The following is a 22,425-nucleotide window of genomic DNA, read 5'->3' on the forward strand; positions in this document are numbered from 1 at the left end:
GGAATCCGATGATTCTTCTTCTGCAGCTGAAGAAGGTGAGGTTTTTTACCCACGAAAGCTTATGCCCAAATAAATCAGTTAGTCTTTAAGGTGCCACTGGACTCCTTGTTGTTTTAGATCAGAGAAGCTGAACTAGTAATTGTTTCTCATTATACAAATTCAAGTATGAGACCCTTCTATTTGTTACAAAGGTTATTACCATTTCTTAGAGGACACAATGATTTAGACAAACATTCAAGGTTATTATTAATAATAAAACAAAAGTACAGACAAAAAGAGTTTTAGTTCCAACTTTTTCTGTGATCTTCCTTGTGGGGAGCAAGGCAAACCTTACACTTTCTAGGACTGACACGTGTTATGTGCAGAGGTCATTGTTCTATAGGTAAACAGAAATAATAATGGTGCCTATCTAGTCACAAATAATTCAGAGAGTTTATGACAGCAAAGTTAGTTATAAAATGAGTGAATCCTGACTGGGTTTTTTAAAATAGAATTTAATTGATATTAGTTTGCAGTTTGCACATGTGCAAAAGTTGGAAATTCTGATCAAACTCCTGGCACAAACTGTTCTGAAAATGTCTGAAGTTTCTTTTTAACAACCTGTTTTATTATTCAGTCCATTCTCTGAAATAGTTCAGTTGCACAAAAGATTAAGAATACATGAGGAGCTCTTTCAAACGAATATAAACATGAAACTTGGTCTTTTTGTGTTTTAGAAAGTTTTAATATAAAGTCATAAAATGTGTCTTATTTAGAAGTCCTTCAGGACCTGTGTGTCTTTAAATTCAGGAAATGAATTTCATAAGCATGTCCCATAAGGCCCATTGAAATTTAATTTTAAATGCACAACACTTTGGAAAATATTGAACAGTTATACTAATTTTTTGTTCTTATTTGTAGCAATGTATGTCATTGTTTATAGCCAAGCAGTATGAAAGAATTATGTGAAAGAATTGTGAATGTTTCATTTCCAAATGCTAACAAGAAAAAGAGTAATTTATAAAGCTTAAAGAAAGCACTGATTTGTATGATGAAAGGTAATTAGGGATAAAGACAAAAGAGTTTCTTTTAAATAAAAGGCATGAAGTAATAATTCTAAAGATGAGATTTTCAAAAGCTCTCATTTTTGACCAAATTCTGCTTCCACTGAAGTCACTGGAAGTTTTACCATTCATGGATTTTTAGTATTTCTTAAGTATTTCGCTTGTCTTTCAGTTGTCATCCCCTATAAAATATTCAGTGCTTATGGATAATATAATATGACTATAATCTATAATTCAACTGGCTTGATAATGACATTTAAACCATTCATTAACCAAGCAATTAAGCAAATGGGAAAATTAACTCTGTAATTACTAAACACTTAGCCAAGTAAAAATGCAAGTTGAAAGGGTTTCAATTTGTCACTTAATTTCTTTGCTCTCCTAATGTATGTGCAGTTTAAATATTGTAATTGACATAAATATATTGTATTTTGAGATTAAATAATATTTAAAAAACAAGACTACTTTTCAAAGAGTTATGCCCACAGATATGAAACAAATATATCCAATTTAATATCATGTTCATAGTGTCAGAGTTTCTCATTATTTAGCTACTTATTTGTAATTTGGAATTCTGAATATATGAACAGTCCAGAGCACCATTTTCCTAGAATAGACGATAAAGATTGGTCATATTATTACTGATTCTTTTTGCAGGGAGTTCTTGGATGAAATATAGGTATCCCATTAGTTTGTACTTTCCTCGAGATGAATGGACCATTTTCAATGTGGGGGCACAGAATTCATATGGCTGGTATTTTTATGTGCCTCTCCCCCTACCCCTATGCAGAAAAACACACACAAAAATCTGCTGGAGGACATAAACCTCTTCCCTGGCAGCCCAGACAGCATGTCTGTTCCAGTGTGCCTGGCGCAGCTTCAGAGATGAGGGAGGGGGCCTGGACACGCATGTCGGCATGGCTGATCACCATCGGGAGGAGGGAGGCTGGGCGTACATGCCTGCCAACAAGCGAGAGAGAGAGAGACAGACGCTCTGCTCCTCTCTCTTGAGACTGAAGCTTGCTGGCATGCAAGGGTAGGGCTTTTTATTATTGTGATACAGCATGGCCAGAGGGCAGCAGGAGAGTATTAGCAGGGAGCCTTATTCCCTGCAAGAGGAGGAAGGTTTGCTATAGATGAACTAGAGCACCTGAAGCCAATTACAGCACCTAAAGCCAGTCGTGATAAAACCCCCCTGCTTCAGTCAGACAGTGTGGGAGTTGGAGCAGAGAGCACTTTGAAGGAGTTGGAGAAGAGAACAGTTTTGAAGAGAGACAAAAGGAAAGTTTGGAGGAGTGCTGCGGTGGGCTGAGAAATCCAAAAGAAACCCTAGGTAAGGGGCACCTGGCTTGTGTAGAAGGAGGGCAAGAAGCCCCTTCACAAGCTGAAGGGCAGGAGAGGGAAGTAGCCCAGGGGAAGGAACCGCTAGTTCAAGTGGTTCACCACAAACCTCAGGGCCCCTGGGTTGGGACCTGGAGAAGAGGGCAGGCCCAGGTCCCTCCCTCTCCACTCCTCTCCTCAAGGACACTAGTGAGGTAATTAAAATACCAGTTCAGAGGCAAGCAATGGCGCCCTGAACCTTCCCCTAAGAAGAGAAAGCGCGAGACCCAGCATAACAGTACTGGCAATTTGCCACAGTACTTAAACAATAATGCACTGTTTGATGTCTGTTTTTAGGTTCTTTGACCTCTGCTGGGCCCTCTCCCTCTACTGCTCCTCCCACCACTGCTTGTCTGTTCACCTCAGCAGTAAGGGCACTGCAGCAGGTACCTAGGATGTAGAACTATCACAGACTGGTCCAAGCAAAAGTGTTTCCATGATGAACTTATGGTGGACATTCTGGACAGGCCCAGCAAGCAGATGTAATACCAGAGGGCAGTGGCAGCTCCAGGCACCAGTGCTCCAAGCACGTGCATGGGGCAGCAAGCTGCAGGGGGGCGCCCTGCCAGTCGCTGTGAGGGCGGCAGTCAGGCAGCCTTCGGCAGCTTGCCTGCGGGAGGTCCACCAGTCCCGCGAATTTGGCAATTCGGCTGTGGGTATGGGACATGCCTCCCGCAGGCACACCGCCAAAAGCAACCTGCCTGCCGCGCTTGGGGTGGCAAAAAAGCTAGAGTCATCCCAGCCAGAGGGAGAGGGACTCACAGCAAGTGAAAAGGCAAAGGCAGGCTGCAGAGCAAGAGGGCAGAATTTCTGTGCTCAAGGAGAGGCTTGCAGTTTCGGGAGCAGGAATGTCAGATGAAGAAGACAAAGTGTAGCAGAAAGACCTGTTCGAGGGGCTGTTCATGTTTATGGCTGCAAGAGTGCACCCGCACAATGACCTGGATCCCTTCCACAATACCATGTGCTGCAGATCAGGAACACTTTGGACAATTCCATAGTTTGGTGGCCTGTGCAAATGGGATTTAGCAGCTGGACAGGGTAAATCTAACCTGTGCAGGCATCCATCTTCATGCAGACTCCCAGTAAGCCTCCACCCTCAGGGAGTGGCACCAAGTGCAGTCGAGAGGTGGAAGAAAAGGCAAGGAGAAGTGGAGAGGAGGGTCAAGGGACATGCATTGTGAAGGGATTGATTTGTTGGCAATGAATTCACTGTTTGCACTATTCAGTGTTTGGTTAATGCACTTTGTTTTATTAATGGTTTTGTGTGGGGGTGTGCTAATGGAAGGTAGTTGACCTGCCTGGTGATGGTTTAATATTTTTTTTAATTTTTCTCAGAATGTTTATTACCATCCTTGCATCACATCATACAGTTGACTTTCCAACACCAAACTGGTTAGCTATGCACCCGTAGCAGTCTGGGGTAGCCACCTCCAGATGGTTATAGCAGCCCACTTCTTGATGGGGTGAACAGCCTGAAGGGGGTAAGGTGGCTAGCTGAGCCAATTAACCACCTAGTCTGCACCTGAAGGGGCAGCCAGGGAGTAATGAAGGTAGATTTAAAGAAGAAGTGCAGCTGGACAGGAACAGGAAAGGCCTGTATAAAATAGAGGGGGGCTGCAGAGAGTAAGAGGCTCCTGTCACCATAGGCGCTGGCTTCCTTCGGGTCTGGGGGGTGCTCAACTCCCCACTCTGCCCCAGCTCCCTCCCCCACTTGCCCTTTTCCTCCAAGTCCCCACCCCCATCCCACCTATTCCCATCCCTGCTGCGCCCCAAGCCCCGCCCCCACCCCTTCTCCCAAGTCCCCATCCCTGTCCTGCCTCTTTCCACCCAGTTCTGCTCTCTCCCCTGAGCATTCCCTGTCCCCATGCCTCCCCCTCCCTCCCAGAGCCTCCTGCATGCTGCAAAACAGCTGGGGAAGTGGGGACGGAGGTGGCTGCCAGTGGGCATTAACTTTTTTTCCATGGGTATTCCAGCCCTGGAACACCCACTGTGTCGGCGACTATGCCTGTCACTGTCAGAGAGAAGACAAGTTAGGCAGGGCTTGCTCCAGGTTTTTGCTGCCCCAAGCAGCAAAAAAACAAAAAAACCACAATTGTGATCTGCACCTCTACCCCTGCCATTTCAGTCTTTGGCGGCAATTCGGCGGCTGGTCCTTTGCTCCGAGAGGGAGTGAGGGACCTGCTGCCGAATTGCCGCTGAAGACCCGGATGTGCCGCTCCTCACTGTTGACCGCCCCAGGCAGTTGCTTGCTGGGCTAGTGCCTGGAGCTGGCCCTGAAGGGTAGGAAGTAGCCCAGGGATATAGCAATAAGGGAGAGGACATGCTTAAAGTCGGTCAGGGAATGATTTTACTTCCATCAAAGAGAGCCAGGCAAAGGTCCTGCTCTCCTCTGCTCTGGAGAAGCTGCTCTGCTAACAGCCAGAAGTGGATTCCCACCTGATATCAATATAGACGTATAGACAGTAAAGGGACAGCTTAGGGTCTCTCTGAGAGAAGGAGGAAGCATTCTTTCTTTTCTCTGTTCAGGGAAATGATAGAACCAGGAGACATGAATACCTTAGAAACTGCCTGCTTAGTTACACCAAAGGGATGGGCTTCTTGCCAGAGACAGAGGGCCAGCCATGTTCTTCAGTCTTCTAAGTCTGCTTGTACAGCACAAAGTGAACTTGAGCTGGAACACCCCCCCCCCCCCGATGAAGCCTCTTATTTAGGAGGGCTGGTATAACGCTGGTGGAGGTGGCTCTTTTGCCATCTATGCCAGCTCCCCTCACATACCTGCTGCTTTCTCTGCTGTAGTTGTGCTCCCCAGCATGAGGGGGAAGAGGTATGTCAAGTGAGGGAAGGCAAAGGAGAGAAGGAAGTGATTCTCTGCGTGTGGAAGGTCTTCTGCCAGCTGTGTCACTTAAAGCTGCCCCCTCCAAGTCGGGCAGAGCAGAATCAGAGAGTGGTGATCAGGTCTCTGTCAATTCCCCCTTTCCACTGGGCCTGAGAGATAACTGCTTATTTTGGACTCTCTGGCTGAAGTGGGCATAGGTCTGGTGACTGTTCCCCTTGAACTAAGCTGAGGAAAGCTCTCACGTTACCTCACTGTAAGCTGGCCAAAGGAGAGAAGCTCCATGGTTAAGCACAGCGTTTTATCTCCCTTTGTTGTGTTTCCTCTTCTCTGCTAGTGATTGGCACCACAGCCTCAGGCCCACCTTGTGGTGATGGGCTCTGTAAAGTTTGTGGGATGTACTTCAGTAAAAGGACTCAAACCACTGTGAAGCAAATGAGCTGAGTGGGCAGGAGGCATAAATTATAGAAGATTGCTTGAGCAAAAGAGAACATCAATGTCTTATTGGCAAATATGTGATTTTCTTTTTTTCAGAAAAGTGCTGAAAAGCAGCCAGCTGAGAAAGGAACATCAGTCTTCGTCTTTTAATGTTCTCTAATATTTTTTTAAAAATTCATTTTGTGAATCCATTTGTTTTATATGAGAATGTGGGACAAAACTATGTTGAATTGCTGCTCCCCTGGAGAAAAAGTAAGATTCTCTAGAAAGGCGTCTGTCTCAAACTCCAGGCTCAAATATAGCCTCTTATGTGTAGTCCCCACTGATGTTATTGGCTCATTCCATGGTGGAACTTGGTCCCACATGTGAGTGCGTGCTTTCTGCTTGTCCATTATCACCAGTTGAAAAACTGGGTTTTGAATCGAGTCCTTCCGTTCTAAGAATTTTGTATTTACGAAAGATGTTGCCTCATAGTGCAGAGTGCTCCTGTACAAATTAAAGATGATTCACTTGCTAAAAGGTCACTGAAATGTGCTACAGTATCTCCAAAATGGCACACAAGAGCACTCAATTTCTGAAGGAAACAAATATGGTGCCTTTTATACAGGGTCATCACTTAAAAATTCAAAAAGTAACAGTAAGGAGACCAACCCTAAGGCAATACAATAAGATTAATACAAAAGAAATGTTGGTACTGGGAGAGCCCTTGGCCAAGGTGACCAGCTGGGCTCAGGGAGATTGGAATAGTTCAATTTTTAAAGAACTTTTTATGGGAGAAAGTTTGGTAGAAAATTGCCAAAAATGTAACTCCTAACTTTTCCCTTATAACAAGAGTGAGAACGGCTTTTGTTAGATTTTCAACAACTCAGGTAATCAGAATGCGTACCATGTGACTCCAGTCATCTGTTGCCATTCCAGTCAACTTGGTATGCAAATTAAATTCAGAAGAGGGCTTATACCTTTTGTTTCAAGTTTCTGTGGGAAAGCGGAGATGCCTTATTTAGTTTAGCTCATGAGACGTATCAGTCTAGAGATGTTATGTTTACCTTGACCACCTTTTCTCTCCCTTTTTTTTTTTAAAGTCTTGTTTTTAACACAATTATTTGACTCATGGACTGTTGGTTGGGTAATTTCATGCAGATTGCCCCAAAGAGACAAGAGCTCCATTATCTGTAAGTGTCAGGTGACCAAGATGAGGCAGAGCAGACACCAGACCTTGGGGTCAGAGCAGACACCAGGAACCAAGGCCTAGGGTCAGAGCCAGAGTCAGTAGTGGAGCCCAGAGTCAAGCTAGATACCAAAGCCAAACCAGAGGACTGGAACTGGGTATCAGAGCCATGGGTCAATTCAGAGTCTGTAATCAGAAGCCAGAGCCAAGGGACAAACTAGAAGTAAGGAACTGGAGGAAGGAGGGACTCAAGGCAGGGACAGGACAGAGGGAAGGCTGGATGCAAGGCAGGAGCATCAGGAGCCAGGTAACACAGGAGCAGGCACAGTGATCAGCATGAGAATTGAGCCCCTCCAAGTAACCAGGTGGCATGCCCAATCAGGCAGCTGACTGCAGCCTGCTGTATGATGAAGCTGGCCTGGAGACTAGCTCTGCTGCAGGCCCAGATTCCTGACCCTAAGGAGAGGTAATGAAGGGTCAGGAATTTCTGGACCCTCATTCCATATTCGAGGTCTCGTTAAAGAGGCATGGACAGAGATCAGAGGTGAAAGTAAACCAGTATGGCATACCAGCAAGAGCTGGTACACCGTGCTGGACTGGACCGGCTTCTCCGGTGGTGATTTAAAGGGCTCAGGGTTCCAGCCACTGTGGGGAGGCCCAGGCCCTTTAAATCACCACCGGAACTCCAGCATCCGGGCTCAGGTGGAGATTTAAAGGGCCTGGAGTTCCGGCCCCTATGGGGAACCCTGGGCCTTTTAAAGCACTGCCCGAGCCCTGCTGTTGCAGCTCCGGCAGCACTTTAAAGGGCCCAGGGCTCCCCACAGCGGCTGGAGCCTCTGGCCCTTTAAATTGCTGCTGGAGCCCAGGGGCTCCTGCAGTCGGGCTCAGGCAGAAATTTAAAGGGCCTTGTGCTCCTGCAACTGCAGGGAGCCCTGGGCCCTTTAAAGCACCACCGGAGCCCTGCCACCACTGCCCAGGGCTCCAGCCACTGTGGGGAGCCCCAGGCCCTCTAAAGCACTGCCCGAACCCTGCAGCTGGAGCTCCGGCAGCCCTTTAAAGGGCCAGGGGCTCCCCACAGTGGCTGGAGCCCTGGGCCCTTTAAATCCCCGCCCAAGCCCTGCCACCACAGGGTAGTGGCGGCAGGGCTCCTACAGTGATTTAAAGGGCCTAGACCTCTGCAGCGCCCGGAGCCCTGGGCCCTTTAATTTGCCCCTGGGGCTCCCAGCCACCTTTGCAGCTGGTAGCTCGGGTGATTTAAAGGCCCTGGGGCTCCCAGCCCACAGCTGGAGCCCGCCTCTTCCGGTTGAGGCCACGCCTCCGCCCAGGACTCTGGCGTACCGTTAAGTCCTTTAAGTTAGTTTCACCCCGACAGAGGTGCCCTCTCCTAGTAAGGCATGCTGGAAACTGCTGTAGGCAAGCAAAAACCAAAGGAGATGGAGTTAGAGGGGGTGTGGATAACAATGATCTAAATTAGTTTTTCCACTCTTGGCTGGGTTGGACTGGATGTCAAATAAACATGAAACTTCCAGTAGAGTATTTACAGCATCACTAAAAATCATAGATTCATTACTGATATTACACTTTCCCTTTATTACAGGGGTGGCCAGCCTGAGCCTGAGAAGGAGCTATAATACAATGTACATTGCCAAAGAGCCACAGTAATACGTCAGCAACCCCTCCATCAGCTTACCCCCCGCATATTAACTTCCTAAGAGCTGCATGTGACTCCGGAACCACAGGTTGGCCACCCCTGCTTTAATTACCTTAAAAAGCATAGTACATTGCTATCTCTAGAAATCTTGAGTATTATAATGTTTGTTCAAGTGGACTTATTAAAAATTGCATGATTTAAATGGGAACTACTAAATACCTTGTCTGTTTTACAGACTATGAGGAGCAATATATGACTGTTTTGGTTTTGCTACAACTGAAATAGAACAATTTGGACTTTTCTCTATTGTGAATTATTAACATACTAGTGTTAACTCCATTGGCTTCAATGGAATTAATTTTCACTTTACCCATGTACATCCCCTCCCATTCTCTTTGGTAGTCTGATCCAAAGCCCGCTGAAGTCAAAAAGGGAAGGGAAAAATTCCCTTTGATTCACTGGGCTTTGAATCAGGCCCTACATCATTTTGCCTTTAGCTTAATGACACTAAGATGCTGATTTTTTTCAAAGATAACCAAGTTTTATGTAGTATAATTTTTACCTGCTTATTTTTTCATTTAGCAACTATGAAGTGGTGCTAGGGGTTATTTTTATTACTTTACTGAGGAGGTAAATATACCAACTTTGCAGAGCAGATATAATCCAACTACAGGTGTGCATGTGATCTCCTACGCTGCACTGAACATAATGAGGTATTGTTTAGCGAGTTATTGGATCAGTCTCATTAAGGATTTGCTGTAGACATTAATGGAAGTGTAGGAAGAAGTGGTTGGTATTTTATTATGAGTCATAGTTGTCTTCATGTTTCACAGGGGCCTTATCCTGCTGTTTGTAACCATTCAGTAAAATACCTAGTAGTACAAATCCTTCCCTGGCCAGCAGAACAATGAGAAGTATAGATGCAACCCAGGGAATCCTCTTCCATGTGGTTCCTGCTGGCCAGGATAGCTGGGTATTGTACTGTGAGGTACATTTGCTACTCCTCTGAGCAAGACTTGATGTACTTGCCATCTGGCTACAGTGGAAATTAAGTGCTTTAATAACCTTTGAGGATTATTTGGGCCATATGCCCTAACTCTTGACCAACGCACCTTCGGAGATTAGTCCTACAATGCTAAACTCAAAGGAATTTTTGCCTGTTGAAATCAATGAGCAGTAGCAAACCCATGGTGTGCAGGCTGGTGCTTAAACTGGGCTTCCATCCTTGCTCCTTCCTGTGTGCTGTGATGGCAGCATATCCTGCTGCTCACATTCAAGGAAGTTTCCCCATGCCTGTTCCCATCACCCCTTTTACAGAAAAGGACAGGACTGAGCCTTGATTTGATTTCTTGTCCCCCCCCCACCCTTGTTTTCTGCATTTCATTGTTTGTGTAATGTGCGCTTAAACACTTTTAATTTTCAAACAAATCAAATATATAGGGAAAGAAATAATGTTCTCAGTTTCACCCATACAACTCTTTTGGCTTTATTGGGATTGTCTCTGGGTTAAGGTTGCCAACTTTCTCAAACCAAACACCCTGGCCCTGCCCCTTTCCTGAGGCCCTGCCCCCACTCACTACTTTCCCCCTCCCTCTGTGGCTTGCTCTCCCCTACCCTTACTCAATTTCACTGGGCCGGGGCAGGACTGGTGCATGGGAGGGGGTGGGAGGTCTGGAGTGGGGCTGGAAATGAGGGGTTTGGGGTGCAGGAGGAGACTCCAGGCTAGTGGGTGGGTCCAAGGGATTTGGAATGTGGGAGGAGGCTGTGGGTTGAGGCAGGGGATGAGGGTTATGGGATGGGGCCAGGGCTGAGGGGTTCAGGGTGTGGGAAAGGACTTTGGGCTGGGGCAAGGGGTTGGAGTGTGGGGGGGTGAAGGCTCTGGGCTGGGGGTGCAGGCTCTGGGCTGGGGGTGCAGGCTCTGGGCTGTGGCCAGGGATGAGAGGTTTGGCATGCAAGAGAGAGCTCTGGGTTTGGGGGGGCTCAGGACTGGGGTAGATAGTTGGGGTTCAGGGGTGTGTGAGGGCTCTGGGCTGGGAGTGCGGGCTCTAGGGTGGGGCTGGGGATGAGGGATTTGAGGTGCAGGAGCGAGCTCCAGTTTTTTGCGGGGGCTCAGGGCTGGGTCAGGAGTGTGGGGGTGAGTGAGGGCTCTGGGATGGGGCCAGGGATGAGGGCTTTGGGGTGCAGGGGGGGCTCCAGGTTTGGGGGAGGAGCTCAGGGCTGGGGCAGGGGTTGGGGTTGAGGATGGGGTAGGGGTGTGGGCTTACGTCAGGCAGCTCCCAGTCAGCAGCACAGTGGGGCTAAGGCAGGCTGCCTACCTGTCCTGACACTGCTGCACCCCGGCAGCGGCCAGCATCAGGTCCAGCACAAGTAGGTGGGCGGGGGAAGGGGCAGGAGGCTCCGCATGCTGCTCTCGCCCACAGGCACTGCCCCCCTCACCTCCCATTGGCTGAGAACTGCCCAGTGGAGTGCAGAGCCAGTGCTCAGGACGGGGGCAGTGCATGGAGCCCCATGGCTCCCCACCTAGGAGCTGGACCTGTTGGCTGCTTCTGGTGTGCAGTGTGGTGCCAGGACAGGTAGGGACTTGCCTGCCTCCCTTTTCCACTAGGTGTTCCGGTTGAAAACAGGACACCTGGTCACCCTACTCTGGGTACAGTTTGCAAAAAATCTTTGTTAATGATCTAGTAAAGGGAATAGGGCAATTATTGATGAAGTTAACAAATTATTCTAAATAAGGAAGAGTTGTGAGGACAACAAATCTAAAAGGACATCAGGATTTATAATATTGGACAGAAAATGACAAGATTCAGTTTGGGAAGAGGTTAATATAAGGGAATACATTTTGGGAAAGATTTCAGAGTGATATCCGTGTTAGTATGTATCAGCAAAAAGAACGAGGAGTACTTGTGGCACTTTAGAGACTAAGAAATTTATTTGAGCATAAGCTTTCGTGGGCTAAAACCCACTTCATCAGATGCATGCAGTGGAAAATACAGTAGGAATATATATATATATATATATATACACACAGAGAACATGAAAATATGGGTGTCGCCATACCAACTATAACGAGACTAATCAATTAAGGTGGGCTATTATCAGCAGGAGAAAAAAAAGCTTTTGTAGTGATGATCAGTATTACAGCTATTATCTTGGGAGATACTTAAAAATCAATACTTCAGAATGACTAAATAATACTTGACTGCAAATTAAATATGCATTTGCGATGAGTTAGAGCAGCAATAAAAAAAACAAAGTACGATTGTTTGGGGCCAGCTATACAGAAGCATAATGTCTTGCGGCAGGAATCGCCGTATGAGTTTTTTGGAATTGGAATGTTGCATTCAATTCTGACAGTCTTGCTAACAAAATATCTTGACAAATAAGAATAAGATTGGAAAAGTGCAAAAATAGTTTAAGGTGTTGATTTACAAGAGAACTTTTTAAAAAGTGAAAAGGGCATAGCTTGGCTAAATGGTGCCTAAAAGGACAACTTAAGGCTATGAATATTTTGGAGGATGTAAACACTTAGGAGGGAGGAGAATAACTGGGGATATAACTAGAAGTAATGAGATGGTCAAGAGGAAAAATTCAGATGAATACCAGGAAAAACTGCCTGATAGATAGATGAGACTGCAAAACAACCTCCCAAGGGAAATGATTATATCATGTAACTTGAGACATTTAAAAGTAGACTGAATAAAACCCTAATAAAATAGTAGAGAAGAGTCTTAGGTTGTTATGGAGCTGGGCAAGGTGACATAAGAGGTCTTTTTCATCTTTAAATTGTACAAAAAGGGAGAAATTTTGAATAGTTCTAAATGTTATAGAAATTCAAGGGGCCACATATGACAAGCACTTGAAAGGAGCTTCCTAGAAGTCTAGGCATTGAAATAAAGGTATCTGAGGAAGATAGGTTAGTTTATTCTTAATATCACTTTATTGACTCCCTGAGCTTATTATTTTTACTAACCTCAATGATTACGTGCTTTACTTTTTAATCATTACAGGTGCATTTGCTTGCAAGATGGTACCATTTGTTCAGTCTGCTGCTATTGTTGCTGAGATTCTCACAATGACCTGCATTGCTGTGGAAAGGCATCAGGGAATTGTGCATCCTTTAAAAATGAAATGGCAGTACACCAACAGAAGAGCTTTCACAATGCTGGGTAAGATCTTAGGCAACTGCAGTATTCATACAACACACATCATTTGCGAGTTGAATGATTCCGTTGTGTGTAACTGCAAACCTCCTACACCATAGTAGAGAAGGTATTGATCTGTGCAATGGTACAGAGTTACTGCTGAGTCTAGCCATATTCTATGAAGCGACTCAGAAATACTGTCCATGCAAGACTGGGACAATCCCTTGTCTTTCTACTACACCTCTATCTCCTATTTTTTAAATTAACACCAGCCACAACTTTCTCAATCTGCCTGCCTCAAAAGCCTGATTTTGTTTTTCACGAACTAATGGGCTAATGTAAACTGAAGTGGCCATCCTTGCTGATATCCTATTTGTGGGTAGTTGGGAAAGCCTTGATTTCTGTTCCAAAATAGTTTCTATTTGAATAGGTTTTGACGAGGATTTTGATAACCTTGTTACAGTCATTTTGCAAGAGATATTCAAAGTACACAAGTACTGCTGAAAAAGCACACCATTTGCAAGGCTGTATTCATTACTCATATCTGCTATGCAAAGAGAACATAAGGTAATGTTGATCTTATTTTTCACAGGGCAGATGTTGCCTGGGCATCAAGTGTAGCTGCCCTTTAGATTGCAGGCTCTTGAGATTCTTAGGGTATATCTACGCTACAAAATTAGGTTGATTTTTATAGAAGTCGATTTTTTAGAAGTCAATTTTGAACAGTTGATTGTGTGTGTCCCTACTAAATGCATTAAGTCGGCGGAGTGCATCCACAGTATCAAGTCTAGCGTCGACTTTCGGAGCGTTGCACGGTTCCTGCAGTCTCCGCTGCCCATTGGAATTCTCAGTTGAGCTCCCAATGCCTGATGGGGTAAAAACATTGTTGCGGGTGGTTTTGGGTACATGTTGTCAGGCCCTTCTCCCTCTTCCCCTCCCTCCATGAAAGCAACAGGAAACAATCGTTTCTTGCCTTTTTTCCTGGGTTACCCGTGCAGTCGACATACTACGGCAAGCATGGAGCCCACTCAGCTCACTGTCACCGTATGTCTCCTGGGTGCTGCTGGCAGATGTGGCACTGCATTACGATACAGCAGCAGCTCCTTGCCTTTGCAACAGCAGAAGGTGCAATATGACTGCTAGCCGCCGCTGTCGTCACCTGGGTGCTCCTGGCCGACCTTGGTGAGGTCAGTCAGGGGCTCCTGGGCAGACATGGGTGTTCCTGGCTGACCTCGGTGAGGTCGGTCAGGCGCGCCTGGACATAAATGGGAGTGACTCCAGGTCATTCTCTTCCTTAAGTTTCATCTCATGGAGATTCAGTCCTGCCTGGAATATCATGCGAGCTGGAGGCTTCTGCCTCAGGCTGCTCTCCCAGCCGGCAGCACTGCGCGGTCGCACCTACCCTAGTCTGCCCCTTTCTTCCATGGCTCATGAAGCCTGGACAGTAGTAAGGAGCAGTTCAACTATAAGCTGAGCAAGTGCAGAATGGTGGTAGAATGTGCCTTTGGACGTTTAAAAGCTTGCTGGCACTGTTTGCTGACTAGGCTGTTTGCGATTAGAAGAGCACAGCAAGGCACGCTGCACATCACAGAGCCTTTGAAAACCAGTTTCATGACTGACCAGGCTTAGGTGTGACAGTTGTGTGTGTTTCTCCTTGATGCAAACCCACCCCCTTTGTTGATTTTAATTCCCTGTAAGCCAACCCTGTAAGCTGTGTCGTCAGTCGCCCCTCCCTCCGTGAGAGCAACGGCAGACAATCGTTTGCTTTTTTTTCCGCGCAGATGCCATACCACGGCAAGTGTGCAGCCTGCTCAGCTGTTATAGCCTCTGTCCTTCATGCTGTTGGAGATTTTTTCAAATATTTGGGCATTTCGTCTTTTGGGACGGAGTTCTGATAGCATGGATTCATCTCCCCGTACAGCGATCAGACCCAGTAACTCCCATTCGGTCCATGCTGGAGCTCCTTTGCGATTCTGGGACTGCATGGTCACCTGTGCTGATCAGCTCGCCATGCTGGCCAAACAGGAAATAGAATTCAAAAGTTCACAGGGCTTTTCATGTCTACCTAGCCAGTGCATCTGAACTGAGAGTGCTGGCCAGAGCAGTCACAATAGAGCACTCTGGGATAGCTCCTGGAGGCCAATACCGTTGAATTGCATCCACACTACCCCAAATTCAACCCAGCAAGGTCAATTTCAGTGCTAATCCCCTTGTCAGGGAGGAGTACAGAAACTGATTTTAAGAGAGCTTTAAGTTGACAATAATGGCTTCGTCATGTGGACGGGTGCAAGGTTAAATCGATCTAATGCTGCTAAATTCGACCTATACTTGTAGTATAGACCAGGGCTTAGGAAGGAAATGCTTGATGAAAGGCCTTGATGAAGAGAAAAGTGTTGCTATTGTTCATATTTACAATAAGTCAATTGTCCACAAATGTTGACTGTGAAATTTCACCTTAAATGTCGAGTTCAGTTTACAGCACAAAGCTCCACATCACTTTGTTTTGCTAATTGAAGCTATTAAAGTAAAACGAATTCATGTTAAGTTCCCTATTCTGCTGAGCATTAAAAAGATGTTTGTTTGTTTACAGGAATAGTCTGGTTGCTGGCAGTTATTGTTGGATCACCTATGTGGCATGTACAGCGACTGGAGGTATGGTATGATATATCATGTAATCACACTTTCAGAGGGAGCCCTTGTTTCAGACTCAGCTCTTGCAGGGTCTCATTGCAGGGGATAGCAACAAGGCTGAATAAACTCCAAATATTTATGAGTGGGGATAAAGCAGAATCTGGTCACAAGTTACTGTAAAAGTTCTCAGTGTTTCTTTACGTAGAGTAATTGATTTTGTAATCTGACTTTCTGGGCCCTCATTGTAAAAAGAGAAAAGGAAAAGGAAACTGGCAAAGGACTGTGGGCAGTTTTGGAAAGCCTTTACTTCAGGGTGTGGGCAGAATTTGGCACCTGGGGCATTTGGATTGCCTCCCTGTAACCTTGTGCTGGCTTTCCAGACTATAGTGCCTTCTTGTAGTTGTGGCTCTTTCTCTGTCTTTAAGATGAATAGTTGCATCTGTGTCTTGCACTGCACCTTCCCATTGCTTTATATCTGCAATGACACACAATAGCTTGGGACTTTGAAAATGAATATCTTTACATGACATGGCGTGTTCCTATAATTATTTCTCCATAGCTGTTACATCTTAAGCAACGGTTACTCCATTCAAAACCTTCATTAACTGTTAGAAGCAGCTATTTGGGAGTCTAGAGTTTTAAAAAATCCTTTAAAAAGTGTAACTTGGCATATTGGTGTTTGAGAAAGGGGCGGTAGTCTATACAGACATGAGCTATGTACTGTTGGTTAAAAGCTGTGTTTGTGTATAGACAGTTGTTTTTTGGGAAATCTTTGTTTGTTGGCTGACAAGACAAGTTTGTTCTGAAAACTCATTTAAGTTTGAGAAGTTGTCAGTCAGCCTCCATAACTACAACTGCAAAAGCTGTGTACAGATACCTGCATTTGTGCATGCAAACCAAAGCCCTGACCTGCAGTCTGATCCACCTAGGCAGAAGTCCTGCACCAGTGCAGGGTCAGGCTGACTTCAGTAGGATTCTGTGCGTGCAGAGGGGGAGAAGAGAGGGGAAAGCGGACTGCTTATGTGGATTTAGTTGCAGGATTAGTGCCCAGATCACATAATTAGATATGCAGCTGTACCTTTTGTTCACATGAAAATGGATGTGCCAACCAAATTGGCATTTAAATTATATACATTAAAAAAATGCCAGGGTTAAACAATGTTTTTAGATATGTTTGGCTTTTTTTAGCCTTCCAAGGAGCTTTTGATAAATTACCTCAAATGAGGTTATTTATCAAAAGTCTCTTGAAAGGTTAAATAAATTGAATGCACTGTTTGTCATTAACTTATTGATTTGTATTAATTATTAATATACTACTACTTATTAATATTACTTTAGCCACTTTAAAAGTGTGATAGCTGCTATAGAAAAATAGTCCTTGCCACAACCCTAGTTGTAGAGGAAAATTAAAATAAGACATTTGGAGCAGGCTTATGTTTCCTTTGTTGCAATACAAATCAACCTGACTTTGACCAGTGGTACACAGAGAGCCAGTGTACCTGATCCACAGAAAACATGTGCCCATTGCAGCCCTAGCTAGAAAGCACCTTATCTGTTTAGCTCAAGCTGTACAGACTCATATTTGGCTCTGGGGAACCCCAGTTCAATTCCTGTTGTATTGGCCAAGATGGCCAGCATAACCTTAAAAGTAATTAGCCCAAACAGTACATTGTTTCAGCACATCTCAGCAGCTGCTTCCAGGAGAAACTGACACTTCCCTCCTCAGCATAAACCCTGAAGGAGGGTGTCAATTAAAACACCTCTTGTTCTTCTTGGAGGGCAATCCCTCTGCTGCAGAGAGAAGTACAGTTTTTACCCTGCGTAAGCTATGGTGAACACAGTCCTTCACATGGAAAATGCATCAGAAGAATAGTCTCGCTAGAAAGGTGTCTCCACTGAATTCCTGTTATAAAGCAAGGGGCTTTAGAACATATGACACTCTTCATAGTTAGGGTCCTTATTAAAGTGACTCATTTCTGTTTCATTTGTTTTAGATTAAATACGACTTTCTGTATGAAAAAGAGTATGTTTGCTGCTTGGAAGAGTGGACAAGCGCCGTTCACCAAAAGATATATACCACCTTCATTCTTGTCATACTATTCCTTCTTCCACTGATGCTGATGCTTCTGTTGTACAGTAAGATTGGTTATGAACTCTGGATTAAGAAACGAGTGGGAGTTGCTTCAGTTCTTCAAACCATTCATGGGAATGAAATGTCTAAAATATCAAGGTTTGTAAAGTAAAACCATATATTTAGAACTCTCAGTCTTGAAAAGCATATATGGGGACTGGCAGCAAGAAAAGTTATCAACAAGATTTTCAAAAGTGACTAATGACTAGGGCCCTACCAAATTCATGGTCCATTTTGGTCAATTTCACAGTCATAGGATTTAAAAAATTGTAAATGTCATGATTTCAGTAATTAAATCTGGAATTTCATGGTGTTGGGGTCCTGACCCAAAAGAGGAGTTGTGGGGGGTAATAAGGTTATTGTAGGAGAGGTTGTGGTACTGCTATCCTTACTTCTGTGCTGCTGCTGGCAGCTGTGTTGCCTTCAGAGCTGGGTAATTGGAGAGCAGAGGCTGCTGGCTGGGAGCCCAGCTCTGAAGGCAGAGCCACCGCCAGCAGCAGCAGCACAAAAGTAAGGTAGCATGGTATGGTATTGCCACCCTTCTGTGCTGCTTCTGGTGGGGTGCTGCCTTCAGAGCTGGGCGCTCTCCAGCCACCTAGCCCTGAAGGCAGCACAGAAGTAAGGGTGGCAATACCGTGACTCCCCGAAAATAACCTTGCAATCCCCTTGCAACTCCCTTTTGGAGTGCAATTTAAGAAGTGCTGGTCTCCCCCTTGAAATCTGTATGGTATAGGGTAAAAGCACATAATAGACCAAATTCCATGGGGGAAGACCAGATTTCAGGGTCTGTGACGCTTTTTTCATGGCTGTGAATTTGATACGAGCCTATTAATGACTTAATATTTGGTGCCCAACCTGAGACACTTTATAAGGGCCTGATTTTCAAATAGTGCTAAGCTCCCACACTCTGAAAATTGGACCCTTTTCAGGTGTGCCACATTGTGCACCTATAATTAACACTTTTGAAAATGCAGATCATGAGTTGGGAGGAAGAAGCAGTTTGTTACATTCCTGAGGCAGATTGGGAGTGATCAAATACAGTTCTGTTTAGAATCCACCTAGAATCCAATAAGATCAATAATATCAAAAGTTTTCTAAGGTGAGTTCAGTATTTGTGTGTCTATAGCCACTGTTCTATCAGCCTTTTAAAAATGAAAGTAGTATATTAAAATGAAAAAAAATTGGATCTTACCTGAAAACTAATTTGATACACTCTAATTGGGTAGTTTCCAAAGAGATATAAATGCCCTCAGTCTTTTTCTGCTTCATGAGACCATCCAGATGGGAACTTTGTGTTTTGAAATGCAATTAAAAAAATGAATAATTAACAAGCAGACAACAAAATGGTATAATTACTTACGTGTAATTGTAATGTAGTGTAGCAATTACCCTACTTTATATATTACACTGCAGTTTTTCTTTAATTTGGCAAGTTTGTTTCCTGGTGTGATGGCAACTTCTAGTAATACGTGCACAGAAAACAGGAGAGTACCATATTAAATATTGAATCCAGGGAGAATAATAAGTAGCAGCTTAAAGAGAAAAGATTGCTCAGTCAAGTGGCTAACATCAATCAAAATGAGGATAAGGATGAAGTTGCAAAACTGAATAAAATAGTAATGTAACATGCTTGTAAAGTATGTGCCAATCCCCAGCTAGTGACGACTCCACATAGAGGATAAGGTTCTACTATTTCTGTCTGCCAATAGAGCTGCTACTTTAGCTCAAGTGGTGGAAGTTTATATTGGGTTCATAACAGCTCGTGGTAATAATGTTATATGGGAGTTCATGAGTAATCCAGACATACTCTGAGCCTGCAAAGTGTTTTGGTGAAAGCAGGGCATGTACTCCTAAGAGCTGGTACAGACCCCATTCCTCCAAACACTATCCTCTAGCAACAAAAATTATCAGGTAGTGAGGTTCCATCCAGCTCCTTATCTATGTTGGACATTGACAGAGTCATGAGGCATTACAGATACAGTCGATATTCCAGGTCCCAGGAAAAGATCCTCGCTTTTTGATATATCATGGGTTTTGAGTAGTTTCTCCATCTCTAGGTATCAGAATTAGACTTGCTTGAACAGCTATAACAACAAAATTGATTTGTAAAATACAATATTCTCTAGACGGCCTACCATAACTTAAACACTTCTCTTTTGCATTAAAAGTGTTAAGTAAAAGCTGTTAAATTATTAAATATCACATCTTTACATATATGTTTGAAACAGCTACACATGATCCATCCGTTTTTATTATATCATTGTGGTCTCTGGGCACCTTAACTTCAGCCCTAAACAGAACCTTTGAGCTAAGATTTTCAACAGTGACTCATGTTTGGGGTACCTGTGACCACAAGCCCTTCTACCACCAAAATATATTTCCTTTTCCTCTGGGTTGGCTGGGGCATAGGGCCCACAATATCCATTGCCATCCTAAGAAATGCCTCATTGATCGCAGGTAAGGGCTGTCTGGGAGCTTTGTGAGACCCTGCAGGTCCTTGCACTTTGGACATAAGTCACAAGACCTACAATAGTCTCCCATCTCATATCTGAACAATAAAAGTTCCTTTTCAACCTTTCATAAGTCCCCAGGTGACCTGCAAAAGGACAGTTGTGGGGGTAATGTCATTAGCTCCCTACAATGCTTAACAGGCAAAACCAGCTGTTTGTAAACCTTTCCAGGATTTTAATTTTCCCCATAGGACTTTCTCTATAGATCCTTCCCTCCTCTTCAAAAAACCTTTCCCTGTTTCCCTAACTGGGGTCCCCCCCAGGATAGGTCTCATGCTATCTGCTCTCTACTCTGGTGCAAATTCCTGCTGGCTGTCAGCTCTGATCAGAGCCTCCTCCACTGGCACTGGGAGTGGCTCTGCCCCACGTTTCCTTGGAGACTCACTGGGTCTGTCTGATAAGTCAAGGCCAAGGATGTCCCTTTCGTCTGAGCTGTTTCTCTGTCTTTACAATTCCTTTCTGGGACTACAAAGCAACATTCACTTTTACTGCAGGTTACTATATTAATGGCTTTAGATGTAGTTAGTATGTTACTTCCCATGATAATTTCTGCTGGATTGCAATCCAATACACCAAATTTTAAAATGCCTTCCAGACCTTCGCACTCTAAGTACACTTTTAGCTAAAGGCACAGTGGTTTTAAAACTTCCCAAAACTAGGAGTTCTACCCTTTTTCCATACAGCATGCCAGTCTCCCTAATAATACCTTCTCCGAATCACTTACAAATCTATGTTACCAGTGCTTGAAGTGTGAACCTTAGTCAACCAGCACGTTGTCTGAAAATCCTGTCCAGAGTACGCTACCTGTGACTTCTGGCTCAGGACACACACAACTGTGAGCCATTGTGATACTGCTCTGCCTCAGTTCCCCGACACAATAGCTTGTCTGTCTTGCCAGTGAACTCTTCTGGACTTTGGTAGTCCAGATCTTGCTTTCCAAACCCCATTTCCTGAGGTCCATAGAGACATCACTACCACCAAAGAGACCGTGCATGCACCAGCATGTTAGATTAGCTGAGGACTTGTATTCCACTGTTAATACACAATACTGAGATGGTTTTGTAATAAAATAAATTAGTTTATTAATAAAGAATAGATATTTAAATAAGTATGGTTACAAATAAAACAAAATACTTTTTCTAGTGACTGAAACTCAGTTTTAGCAAGTTACAATCTTTGTCTAAGCAGGTTTTTCACTTACATCAAGCAGGGCCATCCCTAGCTATTTTGGTGCCCTACGCAGCCCCTCAAGCCTCTGCTGGGGGTGGGAAGGCTGGCCACTTCCTGTGGGAAGTGGAGTGACCCAGCCCCAGCCTGCTCCTCTTCCCTGACTCCCAGAGGAGTCCTGGCTTTTCAGAAAGTGCTGAGCATCCACCTTTTGAAAATCAGGCCCATTTAAGGTGTTGCAAATTGGGCACCCAGAAATTGAGACACTCAATGACTAGTCATTTTGAAAACATTTCAGTCTATGTGCTAGTAAATATCTGTTTGGGGAAAAAACTGCATTTCAATGCATCGACAAAAACTCATCTGTCTAAATATTTAGAGATGAATAAGTATATGACAGAGTTTATTAGTGCAGTTGCGTGAAGGTAAGTAGATTTTGCATTTCAAATTGGATCCTGAGTTAGGAAAATATGACATTGGTCTTGTTGTTTATTACTTATTTGATATGGTTCAGCAATTTCAAGGAGGGTTAAGCAAGTGGGCCCTTTTGAAAATCCCATTAAGTGCCTATCTGTATCTTTGGATACCTAAATACTTTTAGAAGCTGACCCTGAGGCATTTGTGCTAATCAACAGTTTATTCAAAGTTATTCCATAAACTCTACCTCAGTGTACTTTCAGGAAGAAGAAGCGAGCAATCGTTATGATGGTGATGGTGGTGGTTTTATTTGCAGTCTGCTGGGCCCCTTTCCATGTGATTCACATGATGATAGAATACAGTGAGTACCTGCCACACTTCTTAAATTAGAGCATTTACTTTTGTGTGTCTTTTTCTTTTTAGTAATGGAATCACTGATGTATCAAACTCTAGTGCTGCTGCTCTAGTGCCCATTGCCAGCTAAAGTGAATATGTGCCTTTAAATCTGGAACAATAAACAGTCTCTCATGATATAACAGTAGTTCTTAATCTATTTATCAACTTTGTCATCTTCTTCTTGTGTTTTATGGTGAAGCAGACTTACTTGCTGAGTCTGTGATCCCCAAGCACTGGACACGATAGGTAATTAAAAATTAAAGTCTATCATTTTTAATTCCTAGCATTCTGAAAGAATTTCAGTATATCTTTTTAATAGGCCTCATTTTCTCAGTGCTCTTACTAGGTGTTTCCATGAAAAAATTTGAACTTTAAAACCTCTATTTTTGTTTTTTCTTCATATAAAATACTCCCTTTCAATGGTGCACTCTTTGTTCTCCCAGAGAAGATGATCATCTGTTTCCTGGACCTTGCACATCCCACATAATCCATCTTTGTTTGTTTGTTAGAAACAAATT

General features: G+C 44.2%; 1 protein-coding gene across 1 annotated transcript in view; it reads left to right on the forward strand.

Moving 5' to 3' along the window:
• QRFPR (pyroglutamylated RFamide peptide receptor) overlaps nucleotides 1-22,425 on the forward strand; it is a 45,846-nt gene that overhangs the window by 17,669 nt on the left and 5,752 nt on the right. The window contains 4 exon segments of the mRNA XM_030565583.1: nucleotides 12,521-12,679; nucleotides 15,246-15,307; nucleotides 17,281-17,516; nucleotides 21,775-21,872. Coding sequence (XP_030421443.1) covers nucleotides 12,521-12,679; nucleotides 15,246-15,307; nucleotides 17,281-17,516; nucleotides 21,775-21,872 — 555 coding nt within the window.

This window comes from Gopherus evgoodei, chromosome 5, assembly GCF_007399415.2.
Source record: "Gopherus evgoodei ecotype Sinaloan lineage chromosome 5, rGopEvg1_v1.p, whole genome shotgun sequence".
Classification (NCBI taxonomy): Eukaryota; Metazoa; Chordata; order Testudines; family Testudinidae; genus Gopherus; species Gopherus evgoodei.